The sequence below is a fragment of the Populus alba genome, chromosome 5, assembly GCF_005239225.2.
Source record: "Populus alba chromosome 5, ASM523922v2, whole genome shotgun sequence".
NCBI lineage: Eukaryota > Viridiplantae > Streptophyta > Magnoliopsida > Malpighiales > Salicaceae > Populus > Populus alba.
The window spans coordinates 16,023,215-16,039,750 of NC_133288.1; the positions used below are offsets into that span (position 1 = coordinate 16,023,215).

The 16,536-nt window shown below is 33.8% G+C and overlaps 1 protein-coding gene across 2 annotated transcripts; it reads left to right on the plus strand.

The window, feature by feature from the left end:
* The first annotated feature begins 7,952 nt into the window (after positions 1-7,952).
* On the plus strand, positions 7,953-9,606 carry LOC118029325 (uncharacterized). Of its 2 annotated transcripts, XM_073409199.1 has the most exons (3): positions 7,953-8,114; positions 8,972-9,107; positions 9,300-9,606. In XM_073409199.1, the coding sequence occupies exons 1-2, from the start codon at positions 8,022-8,024 to the stop codon at positions 9,104-9,106; spliced, it is 228 nt and encodes a 75-aa protein (XP_073265300.1). In that variant the 5' UTR covers positions 7,953-8,021; the 3' UTR covers position 9,107; positions 9,300-9,606. The 2 variants fall into 2 exon arrangements, with proteins under 2 accessions (XP_073265300.1, XP_034889091.1); XM_035033200.2 differs by lacking the exon at positions 9,300-9,606 and having other exon boundaries at positions 7,954-8,114; positions 8,972-9,266.
* The last annotated feature ends 6,930 nt before the right edge of the window (positions 9,607-16,536 follow it).

The window sequence follows — 16,536 nt, forward strand, 5'->3', positions numbered from 1 at the left end:
GCTAACCACGACAAGGGAAGCCAGTAGGGAGAGAGAAGGCTAGGACATCCAGCGCAGGGGAATGCTAAGCCTTATTGAACATGAATGGAAGCGTAAAAGCACCTGCTTATATAAGTTTTAAAAAGGATACTCGCCAAACCTTCCTAATTAAGAGAGAGAGACAGGGAATTATGATTAATTAGCAATAAGGTATGAATCTGGATCTCATGCATGTCACATACATGATACTCAGCAAATTAAGTGGACAGTAATTTTTTATTTATGACCGACCTAGACATGGATTATTCAACACTTGGTGATAGATGTAAGAAGCTCTTCAACGCCTCCATAATTGTGGTGCTTTCGAAGTAAAACTACGCAATTTGAAAAGGTGTTGACTTACTGTGTATTTGGTAATGCTTCGTTTGGATTAAAAAACCATTAATTCGATGTTTTTTCATTATTATTTTTTATGTTCTGATGCAGACACATTAAAATTATTCAAAAACAACTAAAAAGCATCGAATTAATCATTTTACAAACCAAATACACTTTAAAAAACAAGAGTCTAAACGCATCACCAAAAACTGTCTTAGGAGCATGGCTGGCAGCAGCTAAGAAACTCATAGCATATAGATAGAGCTTTAATGTCTTGTTTTTTTTTTTTTTTTTTTTGAGTTCCTCTTAAGCCATCAAAAAGGTTCATAAACTAAAATAAAGGGAAAAGAGCTTTAATGTCTTGTTGCTGAAGAATATGGTATCAGAAAAGTGGAAGGGCTAAAAACGCAACTTGATCCTCTCCAACCACAACCAGTCATTAACTAATAAAAATAGAACATTTTCTTTTAAAGCTTTTAACTTTCTTTCCTGACCAAGTTATTGATTCCCATTGCTCTTATAGACCAGAAAAACAACAGATAAAATTATCTGCGGCATTGGTCTGATCAACGTCGACATTCATGATTATTTTATAGAAGAAAGGGCATTTAATGAAAGCAACCAGCATTCAAGGTTAAAAGCTAAGGCCCCTCCCCGGCCAAGAAAATAAAATAAAAATAAAACAGAGCTATATTTAATTAAGAAGTACTATATACGTGATCATAAAGCTCAATATTTATCAATTTTTGGGCTTTCTGAAAACCCTAAAAGCCAACTTGACTGTATCTACTAAAGCACGTCAAAAGCGTTGATTTAACTAGTTAATTAATCTTGATCCAAAACCCAAATGATAGTACATCACTACACTCATCCTACATTGTTAAACAGAATTGTCACAGCAAGCAAACAGGATAAGAATCTAAAACTTTCAGACTTTCACTGTTTTCTTTCAATGTTTAGGCACAAAAACAGTACTATACATGAGGATGAGAAGCAAAACCCAGAATTCAGAAGTTCCTTTTATCTTTTCTCTGATTTGAAACAGGAGAGCATCTTCCAAATTGCATGTCTTTTTAGAATAGAATAAAGGAGGGGCTCAAGAAAAAAGTCATCGTATCTCACCTCCTCGTTCACTTACCTTGTAATGAAAACCGTTGATAGTGGAGCAATAAGATTAACCTCTCACACTCGAAAAGATCTTCTATCCCTCGTCAAAAAAAGAAGACGCACCACCCTAGCTAGTCCTCACCATTTTCTGCAAATAAAAATAAAAAAGAAGAAAAGGCCAATGTAATGCTATACAAGAAGAAAAATTTACAAGTTTATAAAGTGATGAATACCTAAAAACAGAAAGCACCTTCCCATAACGTGCGCCAAACTTTGTGGTCTTTATATTTCCAGGTAGCCGTAAGCGTTCGTTATAATTAAATAAGGAGTTAAAACCTACTGTGTCTGTAACCTAAAAAGCAAGACAGACCCAAAACCCGTCCAGGTTCAATGAATTTTCTTATGTCCAACTCAGTATTTACTTATTCTTCTGCTGAAGCGAAGGTGAACCAAAAGTAATGTTAGGCGAAGAAGTTTAAAAGAAAAGTCCTTTAATTTTTTTTTGTTCACTCTCTGTTGGGCTGCCGATAAAATCTAATACTAAGATTTTGGCTTCTCAGGCCATCAAAACTGATATAATCTACAAAATAAATAAAAAAAAACTTTGTATTAAGATTTTGATATTTTGTTAAAACCAAAACAGATAAACTCTGGAATTTCTAGTCAAAAGACAGATGTTCGTAATTGCACTCTGAACGATACATATTCATTCACGAAGTTTGTTTTGCTTTTGGCTCATGTTTCATGGTTGAGATGTGGACTACATTCATTTACAGAACTGCCACTCCGTCGACAGAAACACGATACGATGCTCCTACACTATAGTCTACGGCTCTGATTTCTCGTCAACGCTCACTGGAGTAAGTTTTTTTCTCCATCTTGAGAGGGCAGGCTCCACGTGAGAGTGACATCCTTGCAAAACGTCAGTGTCGTATCGGATTAGGATGCGTTTGGGACCAGGTTCTCTCTTTTTGTAGTTTCAAACTTGGCTTGCTGTGAAACAGGTTCTCTCTCAGGCCGCTCCTTTCAACTCTTCACTCACAAATCCATCTTGTCTGCCCCTTCTTGAAGGATACCATAATTAATATCACGATGGAATGAATATCGTAAGGTAGCAGGTCGTTTTTTAACCCTATATATAAAATACAAAATAACTCATTATTTTAAATATATAAATCACTAAAAAGTTATGTGTGTTTTAATTTTCAAAAAATAAAGTTAATTTAATAACCACACTCAAACCAACATAAATTATCAAAATTTTGCAATTATTAGAAATTTATCCAAAAATTATTTGAGTTTATAAATTGAATTTTCAAGACATTTTATGTGTCCAAGAATAACTAGAATTAAGTCTAGAGACTGTTGAAGGTGTAGGAACAAGGACAACGTGTGATTAACTAGAAACAGGGTTGATCAGGTGACTCTCATCGTCACCCACAATAGTTCAAAATTACACAAACAGTTGGTTTATTTATTATTCTTATAAATGAATATGTTTCTCTTTTCTTCTTTGTGAGTCACTGGTGCTACTGCTATAGTGAGAGGGTGGAGAAGATGATAAGCAAGGGTTATTTAGCTAAGGAGTTTGTTGCTTTTACTTTGTGGAGGAGCTAGTAGGTTTGTTAAGGTGGAGAGACGTTGGCATTGTGGTCGCTAATGTGGGGACTCCTGGTGGTTAATCGAAAAGGTTGGACTATGATGAGATATGCTATTATTTTGCAAGAGAAAAGAACAATAGTTCAGTTTTTAGGTATGCTTATGGGGAGGAGAGATTGGACTCTCCGCTGAGGTGGTCGTTCTTTGGTTTTGGTAGGGGTGTTGTGATTGTGTGGTGGAGAAAAGGGAATCGACATTAGGTTGATGATGGTTGCTTAATGGAGGTTGAAGGAGAGAAGGTGGGAACGTTGATGATGGATGCCTAGATGGTCAATGTTGCTCTATGGGTGATGGTCACAATAAAGAGAGAGGAGGATTTCTTTGGTGTTGGTTGTTAGAAAATTGCTATTATTGTGGCAATTACCTCGCATCCACTTTGTACAAGTGGAACAACTCATCACCCATTTGGTACAAAGGGGAAGCACAAATTGTGGCATAATTGATGCAATGTTTCATGGTTTTCTTGTCCCTTCCATGTTGACAAATGTGCTGGAGAAGCTTACCATCGATGCCTACAAATAGAGGCATCACTTGAGAGCAAAGTGATAGAGTGTGAAATGAAGAGAAGAGAAGAAGTGAGAAAGAGGAGTGGTTGTCAAGTGTAGCAATGAGAGCTGTGAGTTGAGTTTGAGTTGATGTAACCCTTCTCCTTCATGTATTTGTATTGTACCATTTCTCTAACTCTAATAATATGGACCTCTCTTGTGGATGTAGGTAATTTGCCGAACCACGTTAAATATTGTATCAGTGTGCTTAGCCTCCAATGGGTAATGATTAGAACATCACCGGTCGGATTCCCCAACAATTGGTATCAAAGCATATGGTTTAAAGTGGTGTTTGATTTTGCTCAAAAATGAAAGTTGTCAAAATTATGTTTTGATCATACCACTGTGAAGAGGAGGAAGAGACGAGCGTAGAAGTGAAAATGGCGTAAAATTTTGTCGTGGGACATGGTTGCACAAGCCAACACGCGCCGACGGGCGCCACGCGTCTTCTTCACCTAGATGGGTTGATCTGACCCGAATACTAGACAACCCGACCCATGTGCTTGACCCGAGTAAGGATGACATCATCATGATGTAAGCATGGCGTTAGCATGAATAGTTGGCATGCCATATCAGCACTCAGTCAACAGACACATCAGCATAGTGGGACCCACATGACCCGTCATCAGCCGTGAGCTGAGGGATAGGATCTAGTGCATAGGATCCTACGTACAACCAGATTTGAGATTGAATATGAGCAACTTATCAGGGTAGAATTGTTTTGATCAAATCTTAGCCGTCTGAAATGCGATTTAGATGATTTCAGACTTGTTTTCAACTAATTTGATTGTTTCGAATGCAATGGTACGGTCTGATCGTTGAGATTGAGATCGAAAGTGGTGGTGGTGAATTATTAAAAGAGATTGCTCGATCAGGAGGCATCTGAAGTTCCTTATGGTGGTCGATAAAGATGAAGAAGAAGAATTCACACATGTTTACCTAATTACAAGTGTTGAACTACTAAGTGGGAAATTTTTAATTGCCTTGAAGGAAGGCAAAATTGGGATACTCTGGACACCTAATCATATGGACGATTTGAGGTGGAGAGTGAAATTGAAGAAGATCAATCTTGATAAATCAAGCACTGGTAGTCTCGCCATATGTTGGGAAATCAGGTATAAAACTAGGATACCTAGATCACTTGTAAAGGAAAGCTACAACAAAGCTAACAAATGGTTGTATATACGAAAAAACAGTATGATGGATAGATATGGCCTAAGAAGTTCTAGCTAGGAGATTGGGTTTTAAATGGGACCGTTGTGACCCCTCCAATCTTTCCTGGGAACTTGCTTAGTTGAAAGATTATCCATACGGTACTATTTTCGTATATGTAACAATTTGTAATGAAACTATTGAAGACTAGCAAGATGACGGCACAAAGGAACAGTTGGGTTCCGTATAATCAAGGATCTGATGGAGTGGTGATTTTCTCCAAAGAAGTTAGATTTGGTGACTGTAATTTCTCGATGGGAGAATTGATGAAGACCCTAATAATAGAAGAGAAATACAGCAAAAGGATAAAGATTGGCACCCTATTTTGACTTAGATATGTGTTATGATAGGATGAGTTGCTGTCAAACATATGGATATGGAGAAATCAGGAGAACAAAAATTACACGAGGGCACACAGAGATTGTGCAAGAATACCTGTAGGATCCAACGAGGTACTATAATGCGACAACAGGTGTAAGGAGAAGAAAAGTTCTCAGATGAAGTTTAGAGTAGACCGTGTGAAGGATGTACAACAAGAAGTCTTTTATGCTCTTAATAAATACAACACGCGAGGACCTTTCCAATGCATACAATGATGGAAAGATGAGCTGTTGCAGAAACAACTAATTAAGAGGGTGTAAACGCTTGTCGCCTATGAAAGGCGAAGACACCAAAGAGAGTTGGTGTAAATGGAGCTATCAAGCAGAAAGGCGTATAAGCTTTAAACATAGAAATCAAGATGGAGGATTGCGAGGAGTGTACCGCAACTCTCTCTTTCTATGTAGTCAGTGGCAGTAATCTCTCTCAAATCCATATAGTGGTAGAGAATCTTGGAGCCATTGAAGACATCTCAACTAAAGGAGAATACAACCTCTTATAAAAGGCAAAGACACCTTAAAGAGAAGATGTGAGGGCCATGAAATGAGCCCAAGTTCAGACCGTTGCATGACAATGAGCAGAGACACCTTAGGAGAAAATGTGAGGGCTATGATAGGAGCCCAATTATAAAATGCCTCAGAGTCAATGTAATGGTTATATATGAGTGGACAAGTGTATAACCAATGAAGTGGTTATGATGAGTATGAAGACAAATGCCAAATTGACTTTGATGGATATTGCCCCCATACTAAAGATCAATGAGTTAGAAGACATTTGCCTTAGATAATAATTGGATAACTTGTGGAGCATTAAGACGCGATTGCTAGGAATGAGTAAAGGGCATGCACAGGTTCTTGGAACAAGTTGACTCTTATCAAGGTGGTGAGCTCTAATGACATTATAATACTCAGAGTATGAAGACATATATGGATCAACCTTAATAGGTTGCCCCCATTGTTAAAGGTGGAGAGCTACCTAAACTCTTAGGACTAAGAGTGAGAGACTCACGGAGAAGTAAGGCGTGGTTTCTAGTGTAGAACAGAGGGCATACGTAACTTTTAGATGAGTAGACTCTTGGAAGAGTGGTGAGCTTGTGATCAATGAAGTGGCTATGACTGTCACACTTGAAAAGAGAAATTTTCGTTTGAGGGGGTGTTGTAAGCCTTAGTGTGAGGCTTGAAAAATCATTCTAGACTGAGCATGGTTGATATGCTCGAAGGGGAATGTTATATCCTAGAGACAAGCGTTAACACTCTTTAGATGTGATGTAAGAGACCATCTAATTGAAATAATCTTTTGGTGTGAGCAAGGGTGTGTTTTGGTGACTCTAGTGATTGAAAGGTTTGGTAAGTACCTGTAAACTTGGTCGAAGATGCTCTCAGAATAAAAGTTTGTAAAAGTTACAGGATACAAGTTTGTGCTAAAGAAGCAAGAGGACAATTGCCCACATAAATAGCAAAGGGGGTGATTGTTAGGAATTTATCATTATTGTGGCAATTACCCCACATCCACTTTATACGAGTGGAACAACTCATCACCGGTCAGATTCCCTAACATTGGTAGCTAGGTTTTGGTCTAAAAGAAATGGTAGAGGCGAGGAGATGGTGCTGCTACTTATTACAAGGACTTGTGCTGTTGCTGCTAATGGGTGATCTATTATGGCAGGGAAAATTGGTGGAGACAGGCTAGTGCACCTTGGTTGGTTGCTAGAGGTGGTGTTTGGTATGGCTAATGATTGGTCTTTTTTTATTAACAGGTATAGGATCTTTTTTTTATATATTATTGTATAGGTGTATTTGAGCTGATAAGTGAGATAGTGTTTTGGTATATGAGTGATTTTTGTTCTAACTAATACTCTTTTAAAATTCCTCATTTATCTTGAAAATTTCCCTTTGTTTTTTGGAACAACCACATATTTATAGACAAAACAAACTTATCTTTTTTCTCAAAATTACTTAGTCCCAAGCAACTACGAAAAAACTTTGATTATTCATTTTTTTTTCATTTTTAGTCCCCATTTCCAAGTATTTTTTTTATATATATTTTAATATTTTTGAAAACAATAATGTCAACGTCGACTTAATAAAATTAATTAGTGATTTTGAAATGAGCGCGTTAAAAACTGAACACGTTAAAAGTAAATTTTTAATTTTTTTTTTAAAGTCATTGCAAATTTCAAAAATGACACAATACATCCAAATGTATTTTTGGATTTTTTTTCAAAAAAAATAAATAGAAGAAAAATAAGGTAAAAAAAATAGGTTATGGAAAAAGTTTTATACCAATATATTAATTGCTAAAATATTAGGGGGTCAAATGATAAAGAAACCTTAACTTCAAGGATTAAATTGAAGTTTTTTTGTGATAAATAGTAATAAGGTTTTTTTTTTCTTCTTGTTAAAGTTGATTTTTCTTTTTTTAATTGTTATTTTTAATCACAACTATATATAGTTTGATTTTGCTAAATTGATGTTCAATAAATATTGGAATGATGTTTAAAATGATGTACATGTTAAAATGAAAAAAATATCTTAAAAATACATGGTAATGCAAAATAGAAAGATGAAATTAAAAATTTTAAATCTTGAAAAAAAAAAAAAAAAAACTGGTGTCTGTGTGTGTGACAAAAGGGAAGAAAAGAGTAGCGAAACGACATATCGCTTGACAGGAAAAAAAAAAAAATTGATTGTCGTCTCCGTCGAAAGAAGAGGGAACAAGGTTTAAGATTGGAAGCAAGGAAGGAGAAGAAAAAAATAAAAGAAAATGGGCGGCGCAGAAGAAGAGAAGCAAGCAAACGAGATGCCAAGGTCTAATCCAATAACACAGGCCCAGTTCCTCCTCTGGAAACGCCAAAAGGTACTTTCTTCTTCGCCCTTTACTTTCCTAGGGTTTCTTTCTATTCAAACCAATTGTCCTGGAATTCATAACTGATAATTGAGCTATATTGAAATTTTAAATATGTTAATATATACCGAAACTTTCATCTTGAATCGTTGAGTTTGTTGTGTGTATCATGTCAAAGCAGTGCAACACTAGAAATATTGAACAGTTTGGCCTTTGTCCTAGGAATTAGAATAGGGAAATCTCTGTTAGCTTTTTGTGTATGAATTCACTTTAAAGGCTATTTGCGAAATAAATACAGTATTACTGAGTGGTTATGCACTTCTTTATTTGGTTCCCAATTTCATTTATCATCCAGGTATCTGTAACTTGTTGAGGGTTTAATATAATTGGCCATACATGGTAGTTCCTGATCCTTTCTATCCTATCGGCCATATATTGATTTGGTGGGTCAAAGTTATCATCAAGAAGGAATAAAGAACTGGGAAAGGGATTTTGTGGTAATGCATTTAACTGTTAGTAGCAAGAGTTGGTACCCATGTTGTGAGTTTTCTTTTTTATAGTATTTGCCGCAATGAATCTGTTACAAATCAGACACCATCGTGAAATTAAAAATTTTAGTCTGCAGTTTGTTACTAGTGAAGGTAACTGAGAGCCTTCTCAAGGCATTATAATAACTTGCTGTTAAGTAGAGGGTATTTGCATAATCCCATCTCCTTGAACTGTTACCAAGTTGATAACAAGTTCAGAGACATGATGAGGGCTCAACTAATGTTAGACTACTTTATTTACTTTTTTCTTTTATAATTATGACAATGGATATCTGTCTTTTTTCTTTTGTTCTGTTTTTTTGTTTTTTTTTTTTTTATCAGGAAGCAGATTCCTCAGCTAGAAAAGCTGAAGCTGCTAGGAAACGTGAAGAAGATATAGCTGCAGGAACAGTACAAATGAATGGCCGGGAACTCTTCTTGCATGAACCTTGGGTGTTTGATAACACTCAGTATTGAGGTTTGGTTTTTGTTCAAGAACATATAAACATATACAGACTCATTCGTGTAATGCCTGAGAGAATATCTTAACATATAATGCTCTATTTCCTGTTGACTTTGCTTTTAAAAAAACTTATGGTGCCTTGAGAATGCCCAATGATGTTGATTTTTTTAAAAATGTCTGCTAATAGCTGGTATTATGATTTCGTAGTTGTGGTGTAAAGGAAGAACAATGGGATCAATATATGACTATAGTTATGTTTTGCTCTGCTCCTAGAACGCTATGAATGATATGAGGAAGTGATCACCTATTTTGCAAAGTCAGCAACATATTTTGCGGGCATTCAGTTTATATATTAATAGAGTAATAGTGTAGAAGAAGTGTAAACATTGTATTTTACATGTACTTTACACCGGCACTCTACTATACCTTTATTGTCGATAGGGTTTGTCAACACTCTTTGGCGCTACATAACATGGCGCGTGATTAAGGAGTCAACTTACATTTATTTTTGTTCCCTGAGTGTTTTTTTCTTTTCTTTTCTTTTGGTAGTTGTTCCATGCAAGGTGGCTAATGTTTCTCATTCATCTAGCTGAGGCGAGCCTAACAGTTGCATCATTTGTTATACAAGTAACTTTGGGGACAGTTTGCAAATATTGCAAAGTACTCCTTTTAGGGCACCTATTCTCCCACCACTAATTACTATGCCTACTTTCTGCTCATCCTCTCGGACCCTTCACAAAATTTGAGCCTGGTTTCTCTCCCTCATCAATAATGCAGATCCTTTACCATGCTGCCTCAATACTAATTCATTCACCCATCTGTGTTCTTAATGCCCGTGTACTGCTGGAAGATAAAATCATGGACCTTGCATTTGCATTTGGGTTCCAGTGCTCGTTAAACTTCTTGTGAAGGAGGCAGCCAGCGCTGGCCTGGAAGGGTGCTTTCCTGCTTGAGTTATTCACACTTTTCCTGGCCTAGCTACTAATACACTCAGATGATTAGGTGTTGGTAGAATAGGAGTAGAAGCAGGAAAGTTGTTTGTAGCGGTTTATACACACAGATGATACGTGGTATAGTATACATATTATTATACCAAGGTTCATGTAAATGGAAAATTGTTACAGAGTCATTTGTTTCATGGAATGGCTATGGCATTTTAGAGCAAGGCATCATTGAAAGCTTGCTGCACTTTTGTCGAACCACATCCAATAGTTCATACATGGTACAGAACTGGATCTGGCACACGCCAGAGTAAGAGCACCGAAAAGAGAGAGTTCCACTGACAATTGCACTTAAACTTTATTTAAGAAGCCAGATTTCACCAGAAACATTGAATGCATTGTCCGAAGACGAAGCACTGACTCAAACTGCAACGACATAAAAGAAACTTAAAAGACGCTAAAAAGACGACATAAAACTAAAATAGATTCGCAAGCTTAATTTTCAGCTAAAACACTAGACAATATGACTCGGATTTGACAGGATCTCTCCGCGTCCTCCTCCTCCATGTCATATCGCCTCCCACTTCCCCTTACTCAGATCGTTTTCGCCTGCAATGAAAAACCCTTCAGTGAGAACTGGTTAGGAAGATCATAACCGGCATTTAGCCCCCTCTTTCTTTCTTTTTGTCCTTTTTTCATGTCTCATTTAAAGTTTTTGTGGAAATTGATGAAAAAATAACTCTCATTCAAAAAATACGTGAACATGAGCCCACTGAGAGGGAGAAACTAAACATGCAATGCGAGTTAATGAAGGTTCATAGAGCAGGAAGGATATCTACCAGAGTTCCTCTTTGACAGAGTCCAGATCACGCCTTATTTCCTCTATATCCCTATGGATGTGCTGCAAACATAAAAGAGTTGCATGTTTCATCATACAGTGAAGAAGAGGAGAGGATCCACTAAACACATTGTATTTGGATCTTCACTAATATTAATAGAATTTTGTAAATTAATATCAGGCATACCTCAAACCTATGGTTGTAATATTTAATCCCAATTTAATAAAGAATCCAGTACATGCAGAAGAAGAAAAATGTACAATTAGAAATGGTCATTATACTTAGTAATGAAATATGGAATCGTGTATATATATATATATATATATAGACACAAACACAGAGAGAACTAAATAGAGAATAACCAGTCAATGAGGAATTGTAGATCCCCGCCAGAATATCGTTGAAGGAGTTGGTTCCTTTCCTGTTTATAAGCATGGAGATGTTAGAAATAATTAGGGGAGAAGGTAGAAAGGAACTCTAACTCGTATTAACTTATTCTCACAGGAGAAAAAAGTCCCATGAACTTGTGGACTTGGAATACTAGAGTATTTTTAACATATATATTTGTCATTTAGAGATTAATTAAGAGATTTAAAGGATAACTACAACATTAATATATTGCCTCCATATATACATGCAGAACACATTGAATGAATTCTTTGAATGTAGGCTTAATTAATCCAAAAGAAACCATTAAGAAAATGAAGAACATCCATGCAATAGAGACGAAGAGAGCTGTACATCACCTCTAGCAATTCTTCTCTATTATCTTCGCTGCATGGCATTAGATTCAAAGGGTTAGTGAATAAATAAAGGCTGATTAGTGATCAAAATGCACGTTTGTGTGAATATGGCAACAATTTCCTTCACAATTGAAAGGAGGTTTTTTACTTGGTCGCATATAGTGAACCAAACCATTTCCAGACCTGAGATTTACACATACAAATAATTAAGAAAAAGCACCTTAGCTAGCATTTCATTTACACACATGGAGCTAGTACCTGTTGCTGTCTTCAAATGCAGGTAAGGCAAGAACAGGAGGAAGCATAGGGCGTCTCAAACACGTATTGTTGTCAGATCCGCTGTGTGCTTGCTGCTGCTGCTCTTGCTCCTGTTGTTGAGTTCCTGAAGCTCCCGTGCTTCTCTTCTCATTAACGGTGAACCTAAATCTAGCCATTTTTGGACAAAAGAAGGGAGTAAAGGGAAAGGGAGTAACTTATTTGATGAGGACCAAGTGCTTTGTGGGGTGCATTTATAGGAATAAAGACAGGCTAGGTACTCGACAGGTGTTTTAACAGCTTCAAATCTCGTACTTATCCACCTCTTCTTCTTCTTCTTCTTCTTCTTCCCGTTTAATGGTGTAGTTTCGGAAACCATGAGAGATTTAAAGCTGTAAACCTCTTGGCGAACTAGCTAGGGTAACTGGTATGCTCTGGGGTTCTAAAAAATGTAAATTAATAAAAAACGGTGCCCAACTTTTGATATAATATATTTTCTAGAGAAATTCAACTTTTAAATCATTTTAATTCCACATATAATTTCATATTCATACGATTAGAGAGACTATATATACTCAATAAAAGAAATGAAAGCATGTATATATTTGCGTCTGTGATTTTGGAAAATACGAAATTTGAATTAATAATAAGTAAATAAGTAATTCTCCTAAAAAATAAAAAAGGTAGATAAGTAAGTTTGAACTTTACGGATTAGGTTTTCAGTGGAACTCTCGTCCTTCTCCTTCTGTTTTTTTTTTTGGGGAAAATACGAAAACAACTGTCTTATTTTCCCCCTGTTTTAAAAAACGCTCGTTGAAGGTTATTGGAATATTAATTATTTATGAATGTAGTTGTGGTTATTTTTTAAATTATTTTTTATATTAAAATGTATTAAAATAATTTTTTTTTAATTTTTAAAAATTAATATATCAAAATAATTCAAAATATATAAAAAATTTTTAATTAAAAAATTTAAACTTTTACACGTTTCTAAACTAGCTCTGAAAATGCAAATATTCCTTTTGTAAAGGTCTACTACGCTCTCTCACAATCTTTAGCATCAATTCCATTTCTGGATGTCACAATTGTTATTCCTCAAGACTACTCTAAAAATCTATGCTTAATTGATTGCTGTGTGGTAAAAAAATAAATGTTTTTGTTTAATTTGACTACTTGATCGTGATCGTATTTTAACATATTTATTTTTATTTTACCTTCATGAAATTCATTTTTCAAGGGATTCTAAATCAAACATGCTGAAGGATTTTCAAACAACACAAATGATAATACTATAATATTTATCGTTGTAGTTATAAAATTAAATGATTGTACAACACGTTTGATAACATAATACATTTTAAGGTCATTTAATTTGTAGATATAATTCTTAATAAACAACAATTATTTTGTCATTATAAAATAATCATACAACACGTTGAGATGGTATAATTTTTCTTTAAAAATTATTTTATTGTTATAGCTTTTAACGAATAACGATTATCTTATCGTTATAATATGATCATACAACACGACACGTAAGATGATACTATGATTTTTAATAAAAGTTGTTTTTTGTTATAGTTTTTAACAAACAATGATCATTTTATCGTTGTAAAATGATCATACAACACGAGTGATAATACTATGATTTTGAATTAAATATCATTTTGTTATTATAGTTTTTAACAAACAAGGATTATTTTGTCATTATAATAACATGTGCAATAATGCTATGATTTTTAATGAAAGGTCATTTTGTCATTACAAAATAGTCATATAACACGTGCAATAATACTATGATTTTTAATGAAAGATTATTTTGTGGTATAGTTTTTAATGAACAACATCATTTTATCGTTATAAAATAGTCATGCTAACGTGCAATAATACTTATGATTTTTAATGAAAGGTCATTTTGTCATTATAGTTTTTAATGAACAATAATTATTTTGTCGTTACAAAATAGTCATACCACACATAAAATAATACTATATATAATTTTTAATGAAAGGTCATTTGGTCATTATAATTTATAACGAATAACGATCATTTTATCGTTATAAAATGATAACACAACACGTACAATAATACTATGATTTTTAATGAAAAGTCATTTTGTCGTTATAGTTTTTAACAAACAACAATCATTTTGCCATTATAAAATGATCATACAACACATGAGATAATACTATGATTTTTAATAAAAGGTTATTTTGTCGTTATGGTTTTTAACAAACAACAATTATTTTGTCATTATAAAATCGTCATATAACATGTTCAATAATACTATGATTTTTAATGAAAGGTCATTTTGTTGTTATAGTTTTTAATGAACAATGATCATTTTGTCGTTATAAAATAGTTGTAGCACACATGTGCAATAATATTATGATTTTTAATGAAATATCATTTTGTCATTATAGTTTTTAAATGAACAACGATTATTTTTATCATTACAAAATAATCATACTACACGTGTAATAATATTATGATTTTTAATAAAAGATCATTTTATTGTTATAATTTATAACGAATAATGATCATTTTATCATTATAAGATGATCATACAACATGTGTGATAATATTATAATTTTAATGAAAAATCATTCAGTCATTATAATTTTTAACAAACAATGATTAATTTATCATTATAAAATAATCATTAAAACACGGGAGATAATATTATCATTTTTAACAAATTAACAATGGTCATTTTGTTGTTATAAAATGAACATACAATACATGGGATAATATTATAGTTTTTAATGAACAATTATCTTTTTATGCGTTATAAATGATCTAACAAAACACGAGCAAAAAAAGTATAATTGGATATTTCTTATCAACTTATCCTATAAATATAATTAGATATATATTTTTTTTATTTAGAAGAGTTTGTAATTCTCGAAAATATAATCTCAAATAATTAAAAAGGAAAAGAAAACAGCTTCTACTAGTAAATGACTTAACTGCCCTGAGGATTGTCACGTTCCAGTAGGGATCCCCTCCCTCGTAAAAAGCGTGACGGTTTTTTGCATGCAAAGGCACAGTGCCAAATACTCTTTTAAAAAGGTTAGTTTTTGCTCTTTTGGCTTCTTCCTAACAAACCCAGCCACGTGCTCACCGTTCCCACGTTCCTCCCCCCTTCCCTTTTTTTTTTTTTTTTTTTTTGTTCTTTCAAAATAAATGATAGAAACCGAAGATACCCCCATTTATGGAAAAAACAAAAGAAAAAAACTAAATGTGGGGTCTACTTGGTGGCCCTGGAATTATCCTACGTGGGGCCTAGTTAGACAGACTGCCATGGATGGTTCGTATTGCCAAATGGAGCTCTTGTGGGGCCCACTTAGATACAAAAAACGCTCGTGTTGATTTATCCTATTTTATCTTACACCATTTTTATATAATGCATTGCCTTTGCTGCAAATACCAGATGTTTGGATATGCCGTCCTTTTGCGGTAGACTTACCTTCCCTTGCAATTTTTTCCACCATTTCTAAAATCTTGGAATTGTTTCAACGATTTCTTGAAAATGTCTATCTTGCAACCATGAAAAAGGAGTTAGATATTTTAGTAAATAAACTCAAGTGATTAACTTGGTAGTTAAAGTGTAGTTAAAGAGGTAATTCGCTAGCTCTAGTTTTTTTTTTTTTAATTCAAATATTGAGACCAATATTTAAAAGCAATTTATTAAATTTCTTTAAAATACACTATGGTGATGTGAAAAGTGCACTCTTACGTTGCATTTGGGTAATGTATTAGGATAGAAAATACATATATACAAAAAGGGAAAATATATGTTTAGTTAGGATGAAGATAAATATAAAATAAATTTCTATCTATAATAAATTTTTATCATTTCAAAACATAAAAGATAACAAGATATGCTCTCTTTTTTTCACTGTTTTTGCCTCTTCCATCTTGAGACAGTAACTAAATACCTTAAAATCATTCATGAAAAAATTTAATCTTAATTGATGTGCTAGATAGAGAGTATCTTGAATATAAAACAAAATAAATTTTACTTATAGAAATACTAATTATCGTGTTGATTTTATGGTACAAGCAATACACTGAGAAAAAAACACTATGTATTTTAATAATATTTATCGTTGGGGGTTTTGGAAAAAAATTTTTAAAAAATTCTCCTCCTAATTTTATGGTAATTAAAAAACTATATTTAATTTTTTAGAGATTTTAAATAAAAAGTTGATTATATAATAAAAAAAATAATTCTAGATTCATAGATGAAATTGTTTTGTTATCCAATTATACCTAATTTTTTTTTATTTTTGGATCTTAATACAAGATTTCACAGACATGGTTAGCCCAAAATCAACATTTACCAATGATATGAAACTGCTAATAAAAACAATCTTTAAGTCACTTATCCTTTAAAGAAAATTACTAACAAATTCGAAGCATAGTTAAGAAAAACAATAAAATAAAAATGTTCAAATTGCTGGAGAAAGGAAAAATTTCAATCTGCATGCAGTGAATAAGAGTGTTCTTTTGTTTCTTAATCTTCCATCAACAGCAAGCTCCAAGAAGATCAAAGCTCTTATTCGCAGAGCATGCACGCAGCACTTCCTGCAAAATTATGAAGTAAACAAATATTAACACATTGATTTACTGCAGTGATTTTGTAAGCATTGTGTAAGAAATA

Bases quoted from the DNA above. Each gene is read 5' to 3' on its own strand.
- LOC118029325 (XM_073409199.1), top strand. From the start codon at position 8,022: ATGGGCGGCGCAGAAGAAGAGAAGCAAGCAAACGAGATGCCAAGGTCT. The intron at 8,115-8,971 runs GTACTTTCTTCT...TTTTTTTATCAG, and splicing joins TCCTCTGGAAACGCCAAAAG to GAAGCAGATTCCTCAGCTAG.